General features: G+C 42.1%; 1 protein-coding gene across 2 annotated transcripts in view; it reads left to right on the plus strand.

Annotated features, from left to right (window-relative positions):
• Nucleotides 1-18,425, plus strand: part of CREBRF (CREB3 regulatory factor) — an 84,984-nt gene that overhangs the window by 13,211 nt on the left and 53,348 nt on the right. For both annotated transcript variants that reach the window (XM_025387181.1, XM_025387182.1), the window contains exon 2: nucleotides 15,645-15,858. In XM_025387181.1, coding sequence (XP_025242966.1) covers nucleotides 15,850-15,858 — 9 coding nt within the window. In that variant the 5' untranslated portion in view covers nucleotides 15,645-15,849. The remainder of the gene's footprint in view (nucleotides 1-15,644; nucleotides 15,859-18,425) is intronic.

Genomic DNA, 18,425 nt, shown 5'->3' on the forward strand with positions numbered 1-18,425 from the left:
ACAAAGGGAGACTCCATCTCAAAAAAAAAAAAAAAAAAAAAAGGATTCTCAGTTAACTTTGGTTTTATACCTTAATAGCAACATCCCAGGAGTATCACATACCAAGGAATAGATCTGAGAATAAAAATAGCCACCATTTATTGAGTGTCTGTTTTGTGCTAGGGCTAGATACTTTATATGTTGTTTTATTGTTAATCACAGTATCCCCACAAAGTAAAGGGGAATTCTTGCATTTATACGTAAAGTAAGGGAGATGAGAGTCTGGAATGAAATTCATTTTTTTTTTATTTTTTATTTATTTATTTTTTTGAGACGGAGTCTCACTCTGTCACCCAGGCTGGAGTGCAGTGCCTTAATCTCCACCTCCCAGGTTCAAACAATTCCCCCATCTCAGCCTCCTGAATAGTTGGGATTACAAGTGTGCGCCACCACATCTGGCTAATTTTTGTATTGTTAGTAGAGATGGGGTTTCACCGTGTTGGCCAGGCTAGTCTCGAACTCCTGACCTCAGGTGATTCACCCACCTTGGCCTCCCAAAGTGCAGGGATTACAGGCGTGAGCCACCATGCCTGGCCATGAAATTCGAAATATTCATTCCCAATGCATAACCTTTTACCTGGAGTTTGTTCCTCATAAAGTAAGCTTTTTAGGAATGTTACAGCCAAAGAGGTACCAAGCTTTTCTCAGTGTTAAAAGAGATAACTGCAAAACCATGTTCATATAACCTCTGTACTGGCTCTTACATAGTTTATGCTGGTAGTAAAACCTATTTCACAGTAGGAAGGAATTTGAAGAGAATTTGAAAATTATCTCTAGTATATTTCATGCTGCTTTTGAAACGGTGCCAAATCTGAGAAAAGAGGAAGGAAACAATTTTTTTTTTTTTTGAGACAGAATCTATCCTGTAGTCTAGGCTGGAATGCAGTGGCGTGATCTCGTCTTACTGCAACCTGCGCCTCCTGAGTTCAAGTGATTTTCATGCCTCAGCCTCCTGAGCAGCTGGGACTACAGGTGTGCACCACCACGCCTAGCTAATTTTTCTTTTCAGTAGAGACAGGGTTTCGCCATGTTGGCCAGCCTGGTCTTGAACTCCTGACCTCAAGTGGTCTGTCTGCCTTGGCCTCCCAAAGTGCTGGGATTATAGGCAGTGAGCCACCATGCCTTGCCCCTACAATGAATTTTGAAGAAGAGCTCAAATTCTTGCTAACAACAGCATCAAAGTTGTTAGAGTGTGTGAAGAATGTCTGGTGTCACTGGAATCCTGCTGTGTGCTCCAGTGTATTCTCGCATCACTGCCTGTTTTTATGCTGCTGCCATTAATTGTACTATTCTCTTCTTAACATTTTGTAGATTTCTGCAGAACAGCTTGAAAAACGAAGTGATTCTTTTTTTTTTTGAGACAGTCTCGCTTTGTCGCCCAGGCTGGAGTGCAGTGGCGTGATCTTGGTTCACTGCAAGCTCCGCCTCCCAGGTTCACGCCATTCTCCTGCCTCAGCCTCCCAAGTAGCTGGGACTACAGGCGCCTGCCACCACGCCCGGCTAATTTTTGTATTTTTAGTAGAGATGAGGTTTCGCCGTGTTAGCCATGATGGTCTCGATCTCCTGACCTTGTGATCTGCCCGCCTAGGCCTCCCAAAGTTCTGGGATTACAGGTGTGAGCCACCGCGCCTGGCCACATAGTGATTCTTTAGAACTTAAATATTTAATATCCTGCATAAAATATTTTGTTTTAATATGGTGAGTTTATCTTCCTGCTGTGTAGTTTAAAACATTAAAATACAATAATGACGAGGGAGAGAACAGCGTAACATGTATCAGTCCAGTGCCTGAATTCAGTTGATTTAAATTAAATTTAATTCTACTTCTTCCTCTATCCTCTTTTCCCTAGACAATAATTCTATCAGGTCTTTAAAATGGACTAAAATTTAAATATCACTCTTCTTGGAAATTAAAAATTTTAGTAGTACAATTTTTCATATTTTTACTATATGATATTACAGTGGTTCAAGACTCAATTTAACAAACTAAGATCTCTGGAGCACATAAAAGATGCTCAATAAATATATATTGAATGACTGACTTTTTTGTAATGTCCTCATTGTGAAGAGCACCGCACTTTTGACTCCTTATCCAGAAGGACATGTGGTCTTAGGGGATTTCCCATTCATTTTCAGCCAACTCTTGTGTGGATGACTGCTTGTAAAGGCATTGCTTTTGGCACTGTAGTGAAATAGATGTGAGATGTGATGGTCATTCTCAGAGATGTCACAATCTGGTAGTGGAAACAAGGGAATAGGAGAGAAGAGGAAAAATATGAGCTAAGGTATGAAGGTCAGAGTCTCACTACTGGAAATTTTTAGTGGAGTGAAGTAGGATTGTAACTGTCTTGAGGATTAGGGGAAATGGTAAAATCAATCTAATATTAGACTTTAAAGAAGAGTAGTGGAAGACAGGGTTGGAAAGATAGTGTCATTGTGTATGAGTGTGTGTGTGTGTATATATATGTATATGTGTATATATGTGTGTGTGTATATATATATATTTTTTTGAGATGGAGTTTCGCTGTTGTTGCCCAGGCTGGAGTGCAGTGGCACGATCTCACATCACTGCAACCTCTGTCTCCCGAGTTCAAACGATTCTCCTGCCTCAGCCTTCTGAGTAGCTGGGATTACAGGCATGCACCACCATGCCCAGCGAATTTTTTTTTTTTTTTTAGTAGAGACAGGGTTTCATCATGTTGGCCAGGCTGGTCTCAAACTCCTGACCTCAGGTGATCCACCCACCTCAGCCTCCCAAAGTGCAGGGATTACAGTGTGAGCCACCGTGCCCAGCCTTGTTTTTGTTTTTTTTAAGAGACTAGGTCTTGCTATATGGCCCAGCGGGGCTCAAGTGATCCTCCTGCCTTAGCCTCCCAAAGTGCTGGGATTATAGGTGTGAACCACTTGTGTCTGGCCTAAGGTCTGAGTAGTTTGGGCATTATCCAAGAAATGTATGGGAGTTGCTGATGACTTTAGAGCACAATGTTAATATGACGTGTGGTAGGTTAGAAAGAATAATTTTATCTTATATTAATAATTATTTTAGGCTAAGCGTAGTGGGTCATGCCTGTAATCCCAGCACTTTGGGAGACCAAGGCAGGTGATTGCTTGAGCCCAGGAGTTCGAGACCAGCCTGGGCAACATGGTGAAACCCTCTCTACAAAAAAATGCAATAATTAGCCAGGCGTGGTGGCATGTGCCTATATTCCCAGCTACTCAGGAGGCAGAAGTGGGAGGGCTGCTTGAGCCTGAAAGGTGGAAGTTGCAGTGAGCTGAGATCACGCCACATCACTCCAGTGTAGGTGACAGAGCAAGACCCTGTCTCAAAAACTTATTTTAATAATTTTCATTAATTTTTAATAATTATTTAAAAATTTTTCTTTTCTTTTCTTTTTTTTTTGTAAGAGACAGAGTCTTACACTGTTGCTGGGGCTGAAGTGCAGTGGCACAATCATAGCTCACTACAGTCTTGAACTCCTGAGCTCAAGCCGTCCTCCTGCCTCAGCTGAGTAGCTGGGACTATAAGCATGTGCCACCATGCCTGGCTAATTGTTTTATCTATTTTTTTTTTTTTAAAGATGGAGTCTCACTCTGTCGCCCAGCTCAGGTCGGAGTGCAGTGGCCCAATCTGGGCTCACTGCAAGCTCCGCCTACCGGGTTCACGCCATTCTCCCACCTCAGCCTCCCAAGTAGCTGGGACTACAGGCGCCCGCCACCATGCCCAGCTAATTTTGTTTTTGTATTTTTAGTAGAGACGAGGTTTCACCATCTTAGCCTGGATGGTCTCGAACTCCTGACCTCGTTATCCGCCCTTCTCGGCCTCCCAAAGTGCTGGGATGACAGGCGTGAGCCACAGCACCCGGGAGGCTTGTTGCCCAGACTGGAGTGCAGTGGCGCAATCGCAGCTCACTGCAAGCTCCGCCTCCCAGGTTCACGCCATTCTCCTGCCTCAGCCTCTGGAGTAGCTGGAACTACAGGTGCCTGCCACCATACCCGGCTAATTTTTTGTATTTTTAGTAGCGACAAGGTTTCACCATGTTAGCCAGGATGGTCTCCATCTCCTGACCTCGTGATCTGCCCGCCTCGGCCTCCCAAAGTGCTGGGATTACAGGCGTGAGTCACTGCGCCCGGCTGCCTGGCTAATTTTTACGTTTTTTTTTTTTCCCTGTAGAGACAGGGTCTCACGATGTTTCCAAGACCGGTCTCGAACTACTGGCCTCAATTAATCCTCCTGCCTTGGCTTCCCAAAGTGCTAGGATTATTGGCATGAGAATAATTTTAAAATGGGGCATAAGAACTCGAGAGGAAGAGGAGGATAGAGACAGACTGTAGGGCAGATACTAGAATGGTAAATATAAGATGATGAGGGCCAAGTAAGGGTTGAAAAAGAGGGAAGGGCACAGTCAAACAGATGCATTTGTGTGCGGTACAAGGTAAGTGATCTGTATATCTTTGTTAAAAAGAATTGGTATGATTTAACAAAGCGAGTAGGGGAGAAGAAGTTAAAGAATGAAGGCTGAAATCAGCCGTCTATTCCTGAATGTCAGAGAGTGATAGTATTATTGACAGAATAGGAATGTTTGGATGGGGAGATGGCATATTGTATCTGAGGTATTGGAATATGAACATGGAGATATCCACATCTCAGATGATAGAGCTCATGCATACACATGTTTAGGTTCAAAATGTAGATTTGGGAGTTCTTTAGAAATGATCTTTGAGGCCCTAAGAGTAGAGATAGTCTTGTGACGATGGGTTTGCTTGGAGGCATCCATTTACTGAATGACCTTGGACAAACCTCTTATCCTTGCTGTACTTTTAATTTATTAATGTAAAAGGGTTGGACAGGGACTGGGGGATAGTGGTTATCCTGATACCAAGACTATATTAACTAGATGTTTTATCAAAATACTGGTTCTTGTTACTTCACCAAGTTGTTTTATCAAATGACAGGGTATAGAAATGTACTTTAATCTGTAAACAGCTACACAGATACAAACTGTGAATATTTTGTCCCCAGAGGTAATCAGAGTTGGCTGGGATTAGAAATGCATCCTCTGGTTCTGTCTAAAATTGGTCCATGCTCTTATTCTTGTGCTCTGAACAACTTAATTGACAGATATCAAGGCTGCAGAAAACCTCCAATACCTTGCAATTGATAGTTTTCAGAAAAAAAAAGCAGTCCTTCCCATTCAACTCAGATTAATCTAGACACTTGCTTTAATAGTCTTCTTTTTAGGGCCGGGCGCTGGGTGGCTCACGCCTGTAATCCCAGCACTTTGGGAGGCCGAGGCGGGCAGATCATGAGGTCAGGAGATTGAGACCATCCTGGCTCATATGGTGAAACCCTGTCTCTACTAAAGATACAAAAAATTAGGTGGGCGTGGTGGCGGGTGCGTGTAGTCCCAGCTACTCGGGAGGCTGAGGCAGGAGAATCGCTTGAACCCAGGAGGCGGAGGTTGCAGTGAGCCGAGATTACGCCACTGCACTCCAGCCTGATGACACAGCGAGACTCTGTCTAAATAAATAAATAAATAATAGTTTTCTTTTTGGCAGGGCTTGGTGGCTCATGCCTGCAATCCCATCCCTTTGGGAGTCTGAGGTGGGTAGATCACCTGAGATCAGGAGTTCGAGACCAATGTGACCAACATGGTGAAAAACTGTCTCTACTAAAAATACACAATTAGCTGGGTTTTGTGGTGCATGCTGTGTAAAAGTAGCTATGGTAAAAGTAGCTGTGGTAAAAGTAGCTGCGTAAAAGTAGCTGTGGTAATCCCAGCTACTTTGGAGGCTGAGACAGGAGAATGGCTTCAACTCTGGAGGTGGAGGTTGCAGTGAGCAGAGATCACACCACTGCACTCCAGCCTAGGCAAGAAGAGCGAAACTCTGTCTCAAAAACAAAACAAAACAAAACAAAACTTCCTCCTTATTGGTTCCCACAGAGCTTTGACTAAGCTCCCATATGTTGCCCCTGTAACCCAAAGATTAAAGTTGGATAGAAGCCTTTGGAAAGGAATTGAGCAAAATTGTAACTGAGAGTTCTGTCTTCCTCTAACATGGCATTCTAAGGAGAGAGATCGCTTTTGAGATTTAGTATATTCTGTTTGCTTTTTAAGATTTTCAGTAAAAGGTGGTTTTCGTTATTTTGTTTAATTACATTTTTCGTGGCAGACCTAATTCACCTCCCATATTTTATTTTATTTTTTAAATTTTTGTTCTTTATTTATTTTTTTATTTTCTGAGACAGAGTCTTACTCTGTCACCCAGGCTGGAATGCAGTGGCGTGATCTCAGCTCACTGCAGTCTCCACCTCTGGGGTTCAAGTGATTCTCCTGCCTCAGCTGCCCAAGTAGCTGGGATTACAAGTGCCCACCAACGCACCTGGCTAATTTTTGTATTTTTAGTAGAGAGGGGGTTTTGCCATGTTGGCCAGGCTGGTCTCGAACTCCTGACCTCACGTGATCTGCCTGCCTTGTCCTCCCAAAGTGTTGGGATTACAGGCATGAGTGACCGTGCCTGGCTACCTCCCATATTTTAAAAACTCTTGAGTGTGAGGATAAAAGACTATTGCATTGATCAGGTATAGAGTGTGCAAGGTGGTATGGCAAAAGGATCACAAATTCTTACAAGGTCATTATAAGTACTGCTTTGGCTAGGAAGATGATCTTTTTTCACCTAATCTGAGGGAAAAGATACACCTTCTTCCTCCTTACTTTCTTCTTTTCCCATTGTCCTTCCTTAAAGACTAGCAGCAGCAGAATTTGGAAAATAAATAATGGGCATGTTTTACTAATAATTGTGACGTAAACTATAATAATGTATTTTGAATTTTACTTGCCTATTTCTAAATTTTGGAGTCTAGAGAACTGCTCTCAAAGGGTAAAATATTGTGATTCACCTGTAGTTTTGGTTACAGGATTCATATTACATAATAAAGGGAGAACTTGAGCCCCACCTTTCCCCCAGTATATTCCTTGCATAGGCAACCTCTGCTGCTTAAATGTTTTGGAGACTTTGGGATATCTGATTTCAACTGTACCATGAAACAGGTAGTAGCTTAACTTAGTAAGCATCTGAAGGACTGTTTTGTTCTACTCTTGCAGAGTAGGGTAGTTTTCAAAAGGAAAGGAAAGGAATTGTTGAGCAGGACCTATGAAGTATAACAGAATGGATAGAATATAAGGCAGATGGGTCCTAGTTTGCTAAAGAGCTTGGGTAGTCTGATAAGTTGTCTTTCTTGCCAAACAAGGGAGTCACGTGGGGTATACACATTGTATAACCTTTTCAATCACCAAGGTTGCCTGTTCTTCCTGCCTCCCTGTTTCCTTGCCTCCTTGCCTCCCTTCTTCACTTCCCTTCCTTCCCCACCTCCCTGTCCATACCCCTCCCTTCCCCTGCCTCTCTTCCTTTCCCTTTCTTTCATTCTTTCCTGCCCTCCTGCCTACTTCCCTGTGTCCTTTCCTTTACCTCCTGTCTTAGTCTGTTTTCTGTTGCTATAACCACAGATTAGATAATGGATAATTTTAAAGAAAAGAGATTTATCGCTGGGCATGGTGGCTTATGCTTCAAATCCCAGCATTTTGGAAGGCTGAGGCAGAAGGATCGCTTGAGCCCACGAATTTGAGACCAATATGGGCAACATAATAAGACCCCGTCTCTACAAAAAAGAAAAAAAGTAATTAAGTAAAAAGTAAAAGAAAAGAGATTTATTTGGCTCATGATTCTGAAGACTGCAAAGTCCAAGAACATGACACTGGCATCTGTTCAGGGTCATCCCATAGTAAAAGGCGAGAGGGTGAGAGCACATGAGACAGAGGAAGTTGATCTGAATTCATTTTTTTCTATCAAGAACCCACTCCTGTGTCCAGTGATAATGTCATTGATACCTACCTCTTAAAGGGTCAACATTCCAGTACTGGTAGGATGGCAATTAAATTTCAAACATGGCCGGGCGCGGCGGCTCAAACCTGTAATCCCAGCACTTTGGGAGGCCGAGACGGGTGGATCAAAAAGTCAGGAGATTGAGACCATCCTGGCTAACACGGTGAAACCCTGTCTCTACTAAAAATACAAAAAACTAGACGGGCGTGGTGGTGGGCGCCTGTAGTCCCAGCTACTCGGGAGGCTGAGGCAGGAGAATGGTGTAAACCCGGGAGGCGGAGCTTGCAGTGAGCTGAGATCCGGCCACTGCACCCCAGCCTGGGCGACAGAGCGAGACTCCGTCTCAAAAAAAAAAAAAAATTTCAAACATGTTTTGGAGGGGACATTCAAACCATAGCATCTTCCTTGCCTGTCTTTTCTTTCCTTTCTTCCTCTTTCAACTTTAATGAGGATTAAGCCTTAGGAGAAATGATTTATTTAAATTAGGGGTTATGGCCAGGCACAGTGAAGTTGAGGTGTGGTGGAGGTTGCAGTGAGCTGAGGTGGAGGTTGCAGTGAGCTGAGATTGCACCACTGCACTCCAGCCTGGGGCACAGAGTGAGACTCTGTCTCAAAAAAAAAAAAAAAAAAAATTAGTGTTTAGAACAGTTTCGCCTCTTAGAATTGTGGATCTGGAACAGTTTAAAGACAACAGAGAGAGGAACAAGACCCCTGGTCACATGAAAGAAATGAGCATGAACCAGCAAAGATTAGGAAAGATCAAAGTAGACCATAGTACATTAACTACATAGCAGTATAAATTTATTGGCATTCCTTTTTTGTGTTTCTTTTTTGAGACAGTGTCTCACACTCTGTAACCCAGGCTGGAGTGCAGTGGCCTGATCTCAGCTCACTGCAACCTCTGCCTCTCAGGTTCAAGCTATTCTCCTGCCTCAGCTTCCTAAGTAGCTGGGATTACAGGCACCCGCCACCATGTCCAGCTGATTTTTTGTATTTTTAGTACAAACGGGGTTTCACCATATTGGCCAGGCTAGTCTCGAACTCCTGAACTCAACTAAGCCTCCTGCCTCGGCCTCCCACAGTGCTAGAATTACAGGATGAGCCACTGTGCCCGGCCTGTATTCAGGCACTTCTTATCTAAAAAACTTAAAAAAAAATTGTTGTGGTAAAATATATAAAAATTTACTATTTTGACCATCTTTAGCTGTACAATTTTATGGCATTACGTACATTAACAGCGTTGTGTAACCATCACCACTGTCTATTCCAGAACACTTTTTTTTTGAGACCAAGTCTCACTCTGTTGCCCAGGCTGGAGTGCAGTGGCACGATCTGGGCTTACTGCAACCTCTGCCTTCCCGGTTCAAGCGATTCTCCTGCCTCAGTTTCCCAAGTATCTGGGACTACAGGCGTAAGCCACCACGCCTGGCTAATTTTTGTATTTTTTGTAGAGACAGGGTTTCATCATGTTTTGGACAGGCTGGTTTCAAATTCCTGACCTCAAGTGACCCACCCGCCTCAGCCTCCCAAAGTGCTGGGATTACAGGCATGAGCCACCACCCCCAGCCCCCAGAACACTTTTATCTTCCCAAACAGAAACTGTGTACACTTATTAAATAATAACTGTTGCAGCCCTTAGTAACCGCTGTTCTACTCTCTTTCTCTATTCTAAGCACCTCATATAAGCCTAATCATACAATATTTGTCCTTTTGTGTCTAGTTTATTTTACTTACCATAATATTTTTAAGGTTCATTCTTGTTGTTGTGTGTATCAGAATTTCATTCATTTTTATGGCTGAATAATATTGTTGTATTTGTCATATTTTGTTGATCCATTCATCTGTTTGTGGACACTTGAGTTGTGTTTACCTTTTGGCTTTTGTGCATAATGCTGCCATGAACATGGGTGTACACATATCTGTTTCAGGCTCTGCTTTTAACTCTTTTAGGTATATACCTAGGAGTGGAATTGCTAGATTATATGGTAATTGGATTTCGCTTTTTGAAGAAATACCAAACCGTTTCCCACACCAGCTACAGTCCTACCAGCAAATGCACGAGGGCTCTGATTTCTCTATATCCTTGCCAATATTTGTTATTTTCCACTTTTTGGATAATACTCATCCTAAATGGTGTGTCAAAAATGTTTTAGCATTTACTCTGATGAATGTTAGATGACTCAGAAGAGCTACTTACTGTTGTGAGGAACCAGTTTCCTTAAGTTACTAAAAGGGGGCAATGGCCTAAGTCAGTTCCATATAAAAGGGGAGCTGCAGGGATTCTGGCCATCATATACAGCATCTCCTTATTCATAAAATACTCTCATTTACAAAAAGGCATGTTTATTTACAAAAAGGTATGTTTATTATTAATATATAATATATATTATTATCAATACATAATAAATATATATTGTTTGTAAAATACTCTCATTTACAATGAGGTTTATATATTTCTTGATGTGAACTTTTTCTTTATATGTGGACTCAAGGATTAGCTGAAACTCTCAGATTTAGAAAGAGCACAATTGAGGAGCTCTTGAAAATATGTAAGCTGCCAGGACACACCAGTCAAGTCTTGGGCTTGGCTTTTAAAGTTACGATTACTTATTTCGGCAGTTCTAGGGATGAGCTTTTTGTAAGAAGATTATACCTATTACTTTACCTTTTGTCTTGCCTATCATACATCGTAAGCCTCAATATATGTTCAGAGAAACAAAAACAAAAAAAGCCCAGGATAAGACGTAGCAGAAAGGGGCTGTGTAAGAATTTGAAGCTGTGGCTATTTTCAAGTGATACCATTGAACCTAAAAAAATCATGTGTTCCTCCTCATGCTTCAGCTGTCTAGGATCTAGTTCTCTGTTACAGGAGTATCTTTGTCTGCCTAACAGCTTTTGTTATTTTTGAATGAGCCTCAGGTACAGGAAATCTGTTGGTAAATAATATTTCTAATGTACCACAGTCCTCTCTTGAAAAATCCATAAAACTGTACTGGGGGCCGGGCGTGGTGGCTAACGCCTGTAATCCCAACACTTCGGGAGGCTGAGGTGGGTGGATATCCTAAGGTCAGCCGTTCGAGACCAGCCTGGCCAACATGGTGAAACCCCGTCTCTACTAAAAATACAAAAATTAGTGTGGTGGTACTTGCCTGTAATCCCAGTTACTCGGGAGGCTGAGGCAGAAGAATCACTTGAACCCAGGAGGCAGAGGTTGCAGTGAGCTGAGACTGCGCCATTGCCATTCTAGCCTGGGTGATGAGTAAAACTCCATCTCAAAAGAGAAAACAAAAACTGTATTGGGAACTGGTGGAACAGTGCTATGAATAAAAGAAAATAACGACTAGAGGAATTTGGCCTTTCCCTTTTTCCCCCAACTTCCCTGGAAGAAATACAAATCTTGAGGTAGGCATGAGGGCAGGATGGAAGATTTGATGATCAAATACATTTAGGAAATGGTACCTGGATATACTCACCTTTTGGTGATTTATAAAACACATTAACACAAAGTTTCCATGAAGTCCTATATCAAAGGCAGTATACAACTTCATTTAATGTGTTTTTCAAACCTCACAACCCTTTTGTTGAGTAACCATTGAACATTCTTTGTAACAAATATTCCTTGGTTCACACTTTGGGAAATTGACAACTGCTTTGTAAATTGAATTTTGTGTTTATTTTTATTTTTAAAAATACAGACAAGGTCTTGCTGTTTGGCCCAGGCTCGACCCGAACTCCTGGGCTCATGCAGTTCTCCTGCCTCAGCCTCCTAAGTAGCTGGGCCTGCAGGCATACACACCATGGTGCCGGGCTACTAGACCGTTGCTTTTGATGTATTTTAATATCAAAGCTTCAAGTAAGATACGGATATTCTTGAGTCTAAAGACGTGTAAAGCCATCCTGAAAAGCAAGTTGTTACACCTTCCTTCTCACTGTTGTTATTCTTGCCTTTTTTTTTTTGAGATGGAGTCTCCAGGCTCCAGGCTGTCACCAGGCTGGAGTGCAGTGGCACAGTCCCAGCTCACTGCAACCTCTGCCTCCTGGGTTTAAGCGATTCTCCTGCCTCAGCTTCCTGAGTAGCTGGGACTACAGGTGTGTGCCACCATGCCCAGCCAATTTTTGTATTTTTAGTAGAGATGGGGTTTCACCATGTTAGCCAGGATGGTCGTGATCTCTTGACCTTGTGATCCACCTGCCTCGGCCTCCCAAAGTGCTGGGATTACAGGTGTGAGCCACTGTACCTGGCCTTATTATTCTGCTTTGTAAATATTAATGTACCCGTTGTATATGGTTTGCTGGTACAGGATACAGTTTTTGAGTAGTGTATCATTATGGAAAATGCTATGTAATGGTAAATTCTGTAGAAAACTTTTTTCTTCCTTCACTTTTCGGTGGGCACTTTCATTCTTTGTGGTTGTGTTGTGATAAATGTTTTGGAAGAGTACTAAGCATTTCTGGAAAATGGGTATGAAATGTTGGGGATGAAGATAGTTTGTTGTGAAGTTGTATCATTAGTTTTAGAGACTGGGAGCCGTTTATCACTGAAAAGGAGTTCCACAGCATAGAGTAGAATTGGTCCTTTCCCTGTTCTATTTGCTGCCACTTGTGAGACTAGGAGAAACAACTAGGTGAACGAACTCAACCCATTACTTGGTAGAGACCCTCTCTGGGAATCAGTGCCTTGAAAACATTTAGCCGTGCTGCTAAGTTATCACAGGTATTGAGCTTTTGAGCTAGACTCGCTGTAGGACAAATAATGAAAAACTAAAAAACAAAAACGAACAACAGGCCAGACGCGGTGGCTCAAGCCTGTAATCCCAGCACTTTGGGAGGCCGAGACAGGCGGATCACGAGGTCAGAAGATCGAGACTATCCTGGCTAACACGGTGAAACCCCGTCTCTACTAAAAATACAAAAAACTAGCCGTGTGAGGTGGAGGGCGCCTGTAGTCCCAGCCACTCAGGAGGCTGAGGCAGGAGAATGGCATAAACCCGGGAGGCAGAGCTTGCAGTGAGCTGAGATCTGGTAACTGCACTCCAGTCTGGGCGACAGAGCGAGACTCCGTCTCAAAAAAAACGAACAACAACAACAAAAAAACAAAACCAGAAAGCATTGGCACAATATACCTATTGATGATAATCACCTTTCCAAATTAATTTTATTACTACATCATAGTGTAATATGTCATTCATTCCCATAACATTTCTATTACATGGTTAAGAGAGAGTAAGTGTTATTTCTCTGATCTAGGAGCTAAGGCATAAACTTAACAAATTTACTCCAGTTTGTATGGCTGTTTCAATTACGGGATCAAACTTGGAATCCAGATCTCCTAAACAATTGCCCTTTTTGCTAACTGCATTTACTCAAGTTTGTTTTGATGTGTTTAAATATATTTTTAAATAAATACATGTATTTGTATTGAAGTTTTATGGCTTAGACAGTTAAATAACCAGGAAAGAGTATTGTTTTTTTCCCTTAAAGATCAGAAAAGTGAGGCTTAGAAAGATGGCCTTACCTAGTGTTGTATAGTTTGGAGGTGAGAGCTGTGACTAGAATTTAGCCCTTTTTTGGTCCACTGTTGATAAACCAAGATGTCGGTAGATAGTGTCTTTACTGGATGCCAATAAGTGTGTATTGAATAGAACTCAATCTCTTCCTATTTTTTTTTAATTTTTAACAATTTTTAAATTTTTTTGAGACAGAGTCTCACTCTGTCACACAGGCTGGAGTGCAGTGGCACTATCTCAGCTTACTGCAACCTGTGCCTCCCGGATTCAAGCGATTCTTGTGCCTCAACCTCCCAAATAGCTGGGATTACAGGCACATGCCACCACACCTGGCTAATTATTGTATTTTTAGTAGAGATGGAGTTTTGCCATGTTGGCCAGGCTGGTCTTGAACTCCTGACCTCAAGTGATCTACCTGCCTCAGCCTCCCAAAGTGCTGGGGTTACAGGCATGAGCCACTGCGCCCAGCTGACCCTATTGCTAGTAAGGTCAATTTTTCAGATTTTAAAGGATATCAAACTTTTCTCCCAGATCCAGGTTTTACACCAAGATTATACTAGTCCACTTTATTGAACACATGACTTGAATTAGATGCCTTTTGGGAGGCCTAAATCATAGGTCTAGAAAAAGTGACTGACCTTATAGGAGTCAGGAGAGAGAATTAGGGCAATGACTATGACTACATACCAGTTGTAGGACAACGGCATGAGGTCACATAAGGAGAAACTGTGCAAGAACAGGCCTTTGGCAGGAACAGGGAGCAATCTAGTTATACTGTAGCACTGAATTGAAAAGCACAGTTAACTCTGTTTCTAGGTGGGCACTTGACATTGTTTCCTAGGTTAGACCAGTGAGTTGGGAATGACAGCCCACTGGAGGGGAGAGTGCAGCAAAGATGCAGGAAACACAAATTGTAGTCAGTTTATTAATCTACTTAAGTAGAACAATGATTGAGTCCCTGGGCATGGTGTTGTGTGCCTGTAATCTCAGCTACTTGGGAGGCTGAGGCAGGAGAATCACTTGAACCCAGGAGGTTGAGGTTGCAGTGAGCCAAGATTGGGCCACTGCATTCCAGCCTGGGTGACAGAGTGAGACTCTTGTCCAAAAAAAAAAAAAAAAAAAAAAAAAGGAAATTAATATAATGTATTACTCTAGCCCCAGACAATGTGCTGATTTCAGAAGGCAAATTCGTTGTAAATTGATTGTTTACCAATATAAGAAGTGACACTACATCTAGACCAAATTAGATCAAGGATAGGGCAGTGTTTCTCAAACTTTAGAGAGGACCACAATCACCTGGAGGGTGTATTAAAAAACATTGCTGGTACCCACTCCTAGAGGTTCTGTTTTGAGTTTGCATTTTAAACAAATTTTTAGGTTGATGCTGATGTTAGTACTGCTGATCTTTGGATCACACTTTGAGACCCACTGATCTTGGACAGGAAAATGAAGCGAGTATAACTGTTCAGTTCCTCCTGATTAAGGTCTTCACGGAGAAGGGAAAAAACACTAACATTTAAGTCTGTACCCTGTCAAAATCCTGTGCCACGTGATTTGTAGTCATTGTTTAACTTAACCCTTGAAACCACTCTGCAAAGCAGTCCCCAGGCCCATTTTCCCTCAAACATACACCTGTTAAAAACTTGCTGGAGTAATTCTTTCTTCACTGGCAGCTTATACCTTATAACTGAAAGAATAATATTGACATATACCCGTACAAATGGGATTTTATTTAATGTAGAGGATATGTTAAGTTCCATTGCTGACTATTATATATTCATTACTCTTCTTGTTGACTTACGAGAGAGATAAAATGTAGATTAATTTAGCAGTAATGATTATACAATAAATGGAATTAAATTTTGAGATATAGTTTCTCATAAACTATAAAGTGAATGAGAGCTTGACTTTAAAAATCAATATATTACATCTTTCAGATCACAGAAAAAATGAGCCTATGTTAATTTTATGTGTGTTTTTTTTTAATGTTGCCAATTGGTTATTGACCAGCTGTACTTTAGAAAAATACAGGAGGAGGAATGGTAAATTTCAGAATAGTAAGTATTAAGGTATGACCAAATCCTTGATAACTCAATGATAAGACTTATTTAAAGCACAGTATTTTCTGCTAATATTGTTTTTGAAAAGTCAACTTTTTTTTGAAACGTCAACTTGTTTTTCCTGGAACTCAGTGAAGTTACTTTGTGTTGTTTGACAGACAGCATCATACAGAATTATTAAAAAAAAAAAAAAAAAAAAAAAAGCAGTGATCCAAGCAGTTGAATTGGAAGCACTCTGGGGAAACCTGCTGTTTATTGTGAAAATCATCTTCGATCTCGGAATTAAAAGTAAAGCTGGAAAGGAATTTACAAACGAGAAAAAAAAGAAGTTTGGAATCGGATTCACAGGATCTGGGCTTGGAAATGCCTCAGGTAAATCATACAGAGTAGGTGCAAAGTTTTATATTTTCCCACTACAGAAAGTCAATACCATTGACTCTTAAATGAATCTTAACACAACTTTGCATACTACCTTTTTATGGTATCTTATTTCTGATCTCAGCTAGTTTTGAGTACATGTTCTTCCTTCCATTGGCTTCTATTTCTTTCTTTGCTATCACTTGAAGTTTAATGAGTTCTACATAGGTAGTATGGTGAATAGGTAGAAGGTAGACAGATCTGCTGGCTTTATGGGGCAAAACCAACTCCCCTGAAAATTAATCTGCCACAGCAATCCCATTTCTGTCTCCTCACTCTTCCTGTTTCCCAGTTCTTACCTTTCATTTATGCCAGCTGAATTTAGAAGTAATTAAGAGGAAATAGTGAGAGACTTCAGGCTCCCTCCCCCAACCCCTCTCATCTCTCTCTTTCTCACAGACACACACACACATACATATGTGTGCACATATAAATATCTCCTTACAAAACATATCTAAGAATGATTGTATCTGTTTATATTATGGCAGCGACTCTGAATTGATCGGTTTTGGTTTGAGGCAATCACTGAGACAATCAGTGAAGCCCTGTTAGTCCCTATTCTGCTTATCTAAACTCCTTTTCTTCTCCAGTGTTTAGCTCTTGCCCCTCCCCTGTTTGTTTCAGTGCTGGGGAGAAACCTAGAAGTAATGAGTGGGCAGGGACTCTTGGGTGACTTTTTGTGTCTGAGCTATCCTTTGAGCATAGGGAATCAACAATTTGCTGGGATTGTCTGGTGACTCGAGACAGGCAGAAGAGGCAAAGAAAGGGGACTTGGTTAATGGATATTGAAAAGACAGTGGCCGGCCAGGCCCAGTGGCTCACGCCTGTAATCCCAGCACTTTGGGAGGCCAAGACAGGCGGATCACAAGGTCAGGAGATCAAGACCAGTCTGGCCAACATCGTGAAACCCTCTTTACTAAAAATACAAAAATTAGCTGGGTGTGGTGGTGCGTGCCTGTAATCCCAGCCACTCGGGAGTCTGAGACAGAATTGCTTGAACCTGGGAGGCAGAGGTTGTAGTGAGCCAAGATCACGCCACTGGACTCTAGCCTGGGGAAAGAGGGAACTCCGTCTCAAAACAAGAAAAGACCAGCGGCCTACTGCCACCCCAACCTCTGTGACAGATGGACTGCACATACCCTTTTAGAGTGATTGCCCATTCGAGGTTTAGTTTTATATTTACTGAGTACTTGAATTTGGGGCTTAAATTTTAAACTTATTTTCTCAAGCTAACTTTTTCTAGGAAGAAAGGTTCTGCAGGCCTGGAAATGTTGGGGGAAGGTAAGAGAAAGAGAAAAAGAAAAACAATAAGATGGGACGTACCAATGAAGAAAAATACGATGAGAAGGTCTATGAAAGGTCCAGTTTGCAAAAGATAGAAAGTATATGAAAAGAATGAGCAAATAGATTAATACCATTTAAAAACATTTCTGCAGAAACTTGTAAAAAAAAAAAAAAAAAAAAAAAAAACTTAAGAGATTTTTGAGGCCGGGCGCGGTGGCTCAAGCCTGTAATCCCAGCACTTTGGGAGGCCGAGGCGGGTGGATCACGAGGTCAGGAGATCGAGACTATCCTGGCTAACATGGTGAAACCCCGTCTCTACTAAAAATACAAAAAACTAGCCGGGCGTGGTGGCGGGCGCCTGTAGTCTCAGCTACTTGGGAGGCTGAGGCGGGAGAATGGCGTGAACCCGGGAGGCGGAGCTTGCAGTGAGCCGAGATCACGCCACTGCACTCCAGCCTGGGAGACACAGCGAGACTCCGTCTCAAAAAAAAAAAAAAAAAAAAAAAGATTTTTGGCCTGGTGTCAGTGGTTCATGTCTGTAATCCCAGCACTTTGGGAGGCCAAGGTGGGCGGATCACTTGAGGTCAGGAGTTTGAAACCAACCTGGCCAACATGGTGAAACCCCATCTCTACTAAAAATACAAAAATTAGACCAGGTGTGGTGGTGCGCACCTGTAGTCCCAGCTACTCGGAAGACTGAGTCAGGAGAATTGTGTGAACCCGGGAGGTGGAGGTTGCAGTGAGCTGAGATCACGCCACTGCACTCCAGCCTGTGCGACAGAGCGAGACTCTGTCTCAAAAAAAAAAAAAAAAAAAAAAAAGCTGGGTGCGGTGGCTTGCACCTGTAATCCCAGCACTTTGGGAGGCCGAGGCAGACTGATCACTTGAGGTCAGGAGTTAGATCAGCCTGGCTAACATATAGTGAAACCCCCATCTCTACTAAAAGATATAAAAAGTAGCTGGACTTGGTGGCGTGTGCCTATAGTCCCAGCTGCTTGGGAAGCTGAGGCAGGAGAATCGCTTGAACCTGGGAGGTGGAGGCTGCAGTGAGCTGAGATCTTGCCACTGCACTCCGCCTGGGTAACAGAGCAAGACTATGTCTCTCCAAAAAAAGAAATTTTTTATTCTTTCTCATTCTCTTTCTTCAGCTCAGTTAGATTTTAAAGTGAAGCCTTTCTATTATTTGACCCACTTTAGAAGGGTGAGCCCAGACTTGACTCTGAGGGATTTGTATAGAT

This window comes from Theropithecus gelada, chromosome 6, assembly GCF_003255815.1.
Source record: "Theropithecus gelada isolate Dixy chromosome 6, Tgel_1.0, whole genome shotgun sequence".
NCBI classification, from domain to species: domain Eukaryota; kingdom Metazoa; phylum Chordata; class Mammalia; order Primates; family Cercopithecidae; genus Theropithecus; species Theropithecus gelada.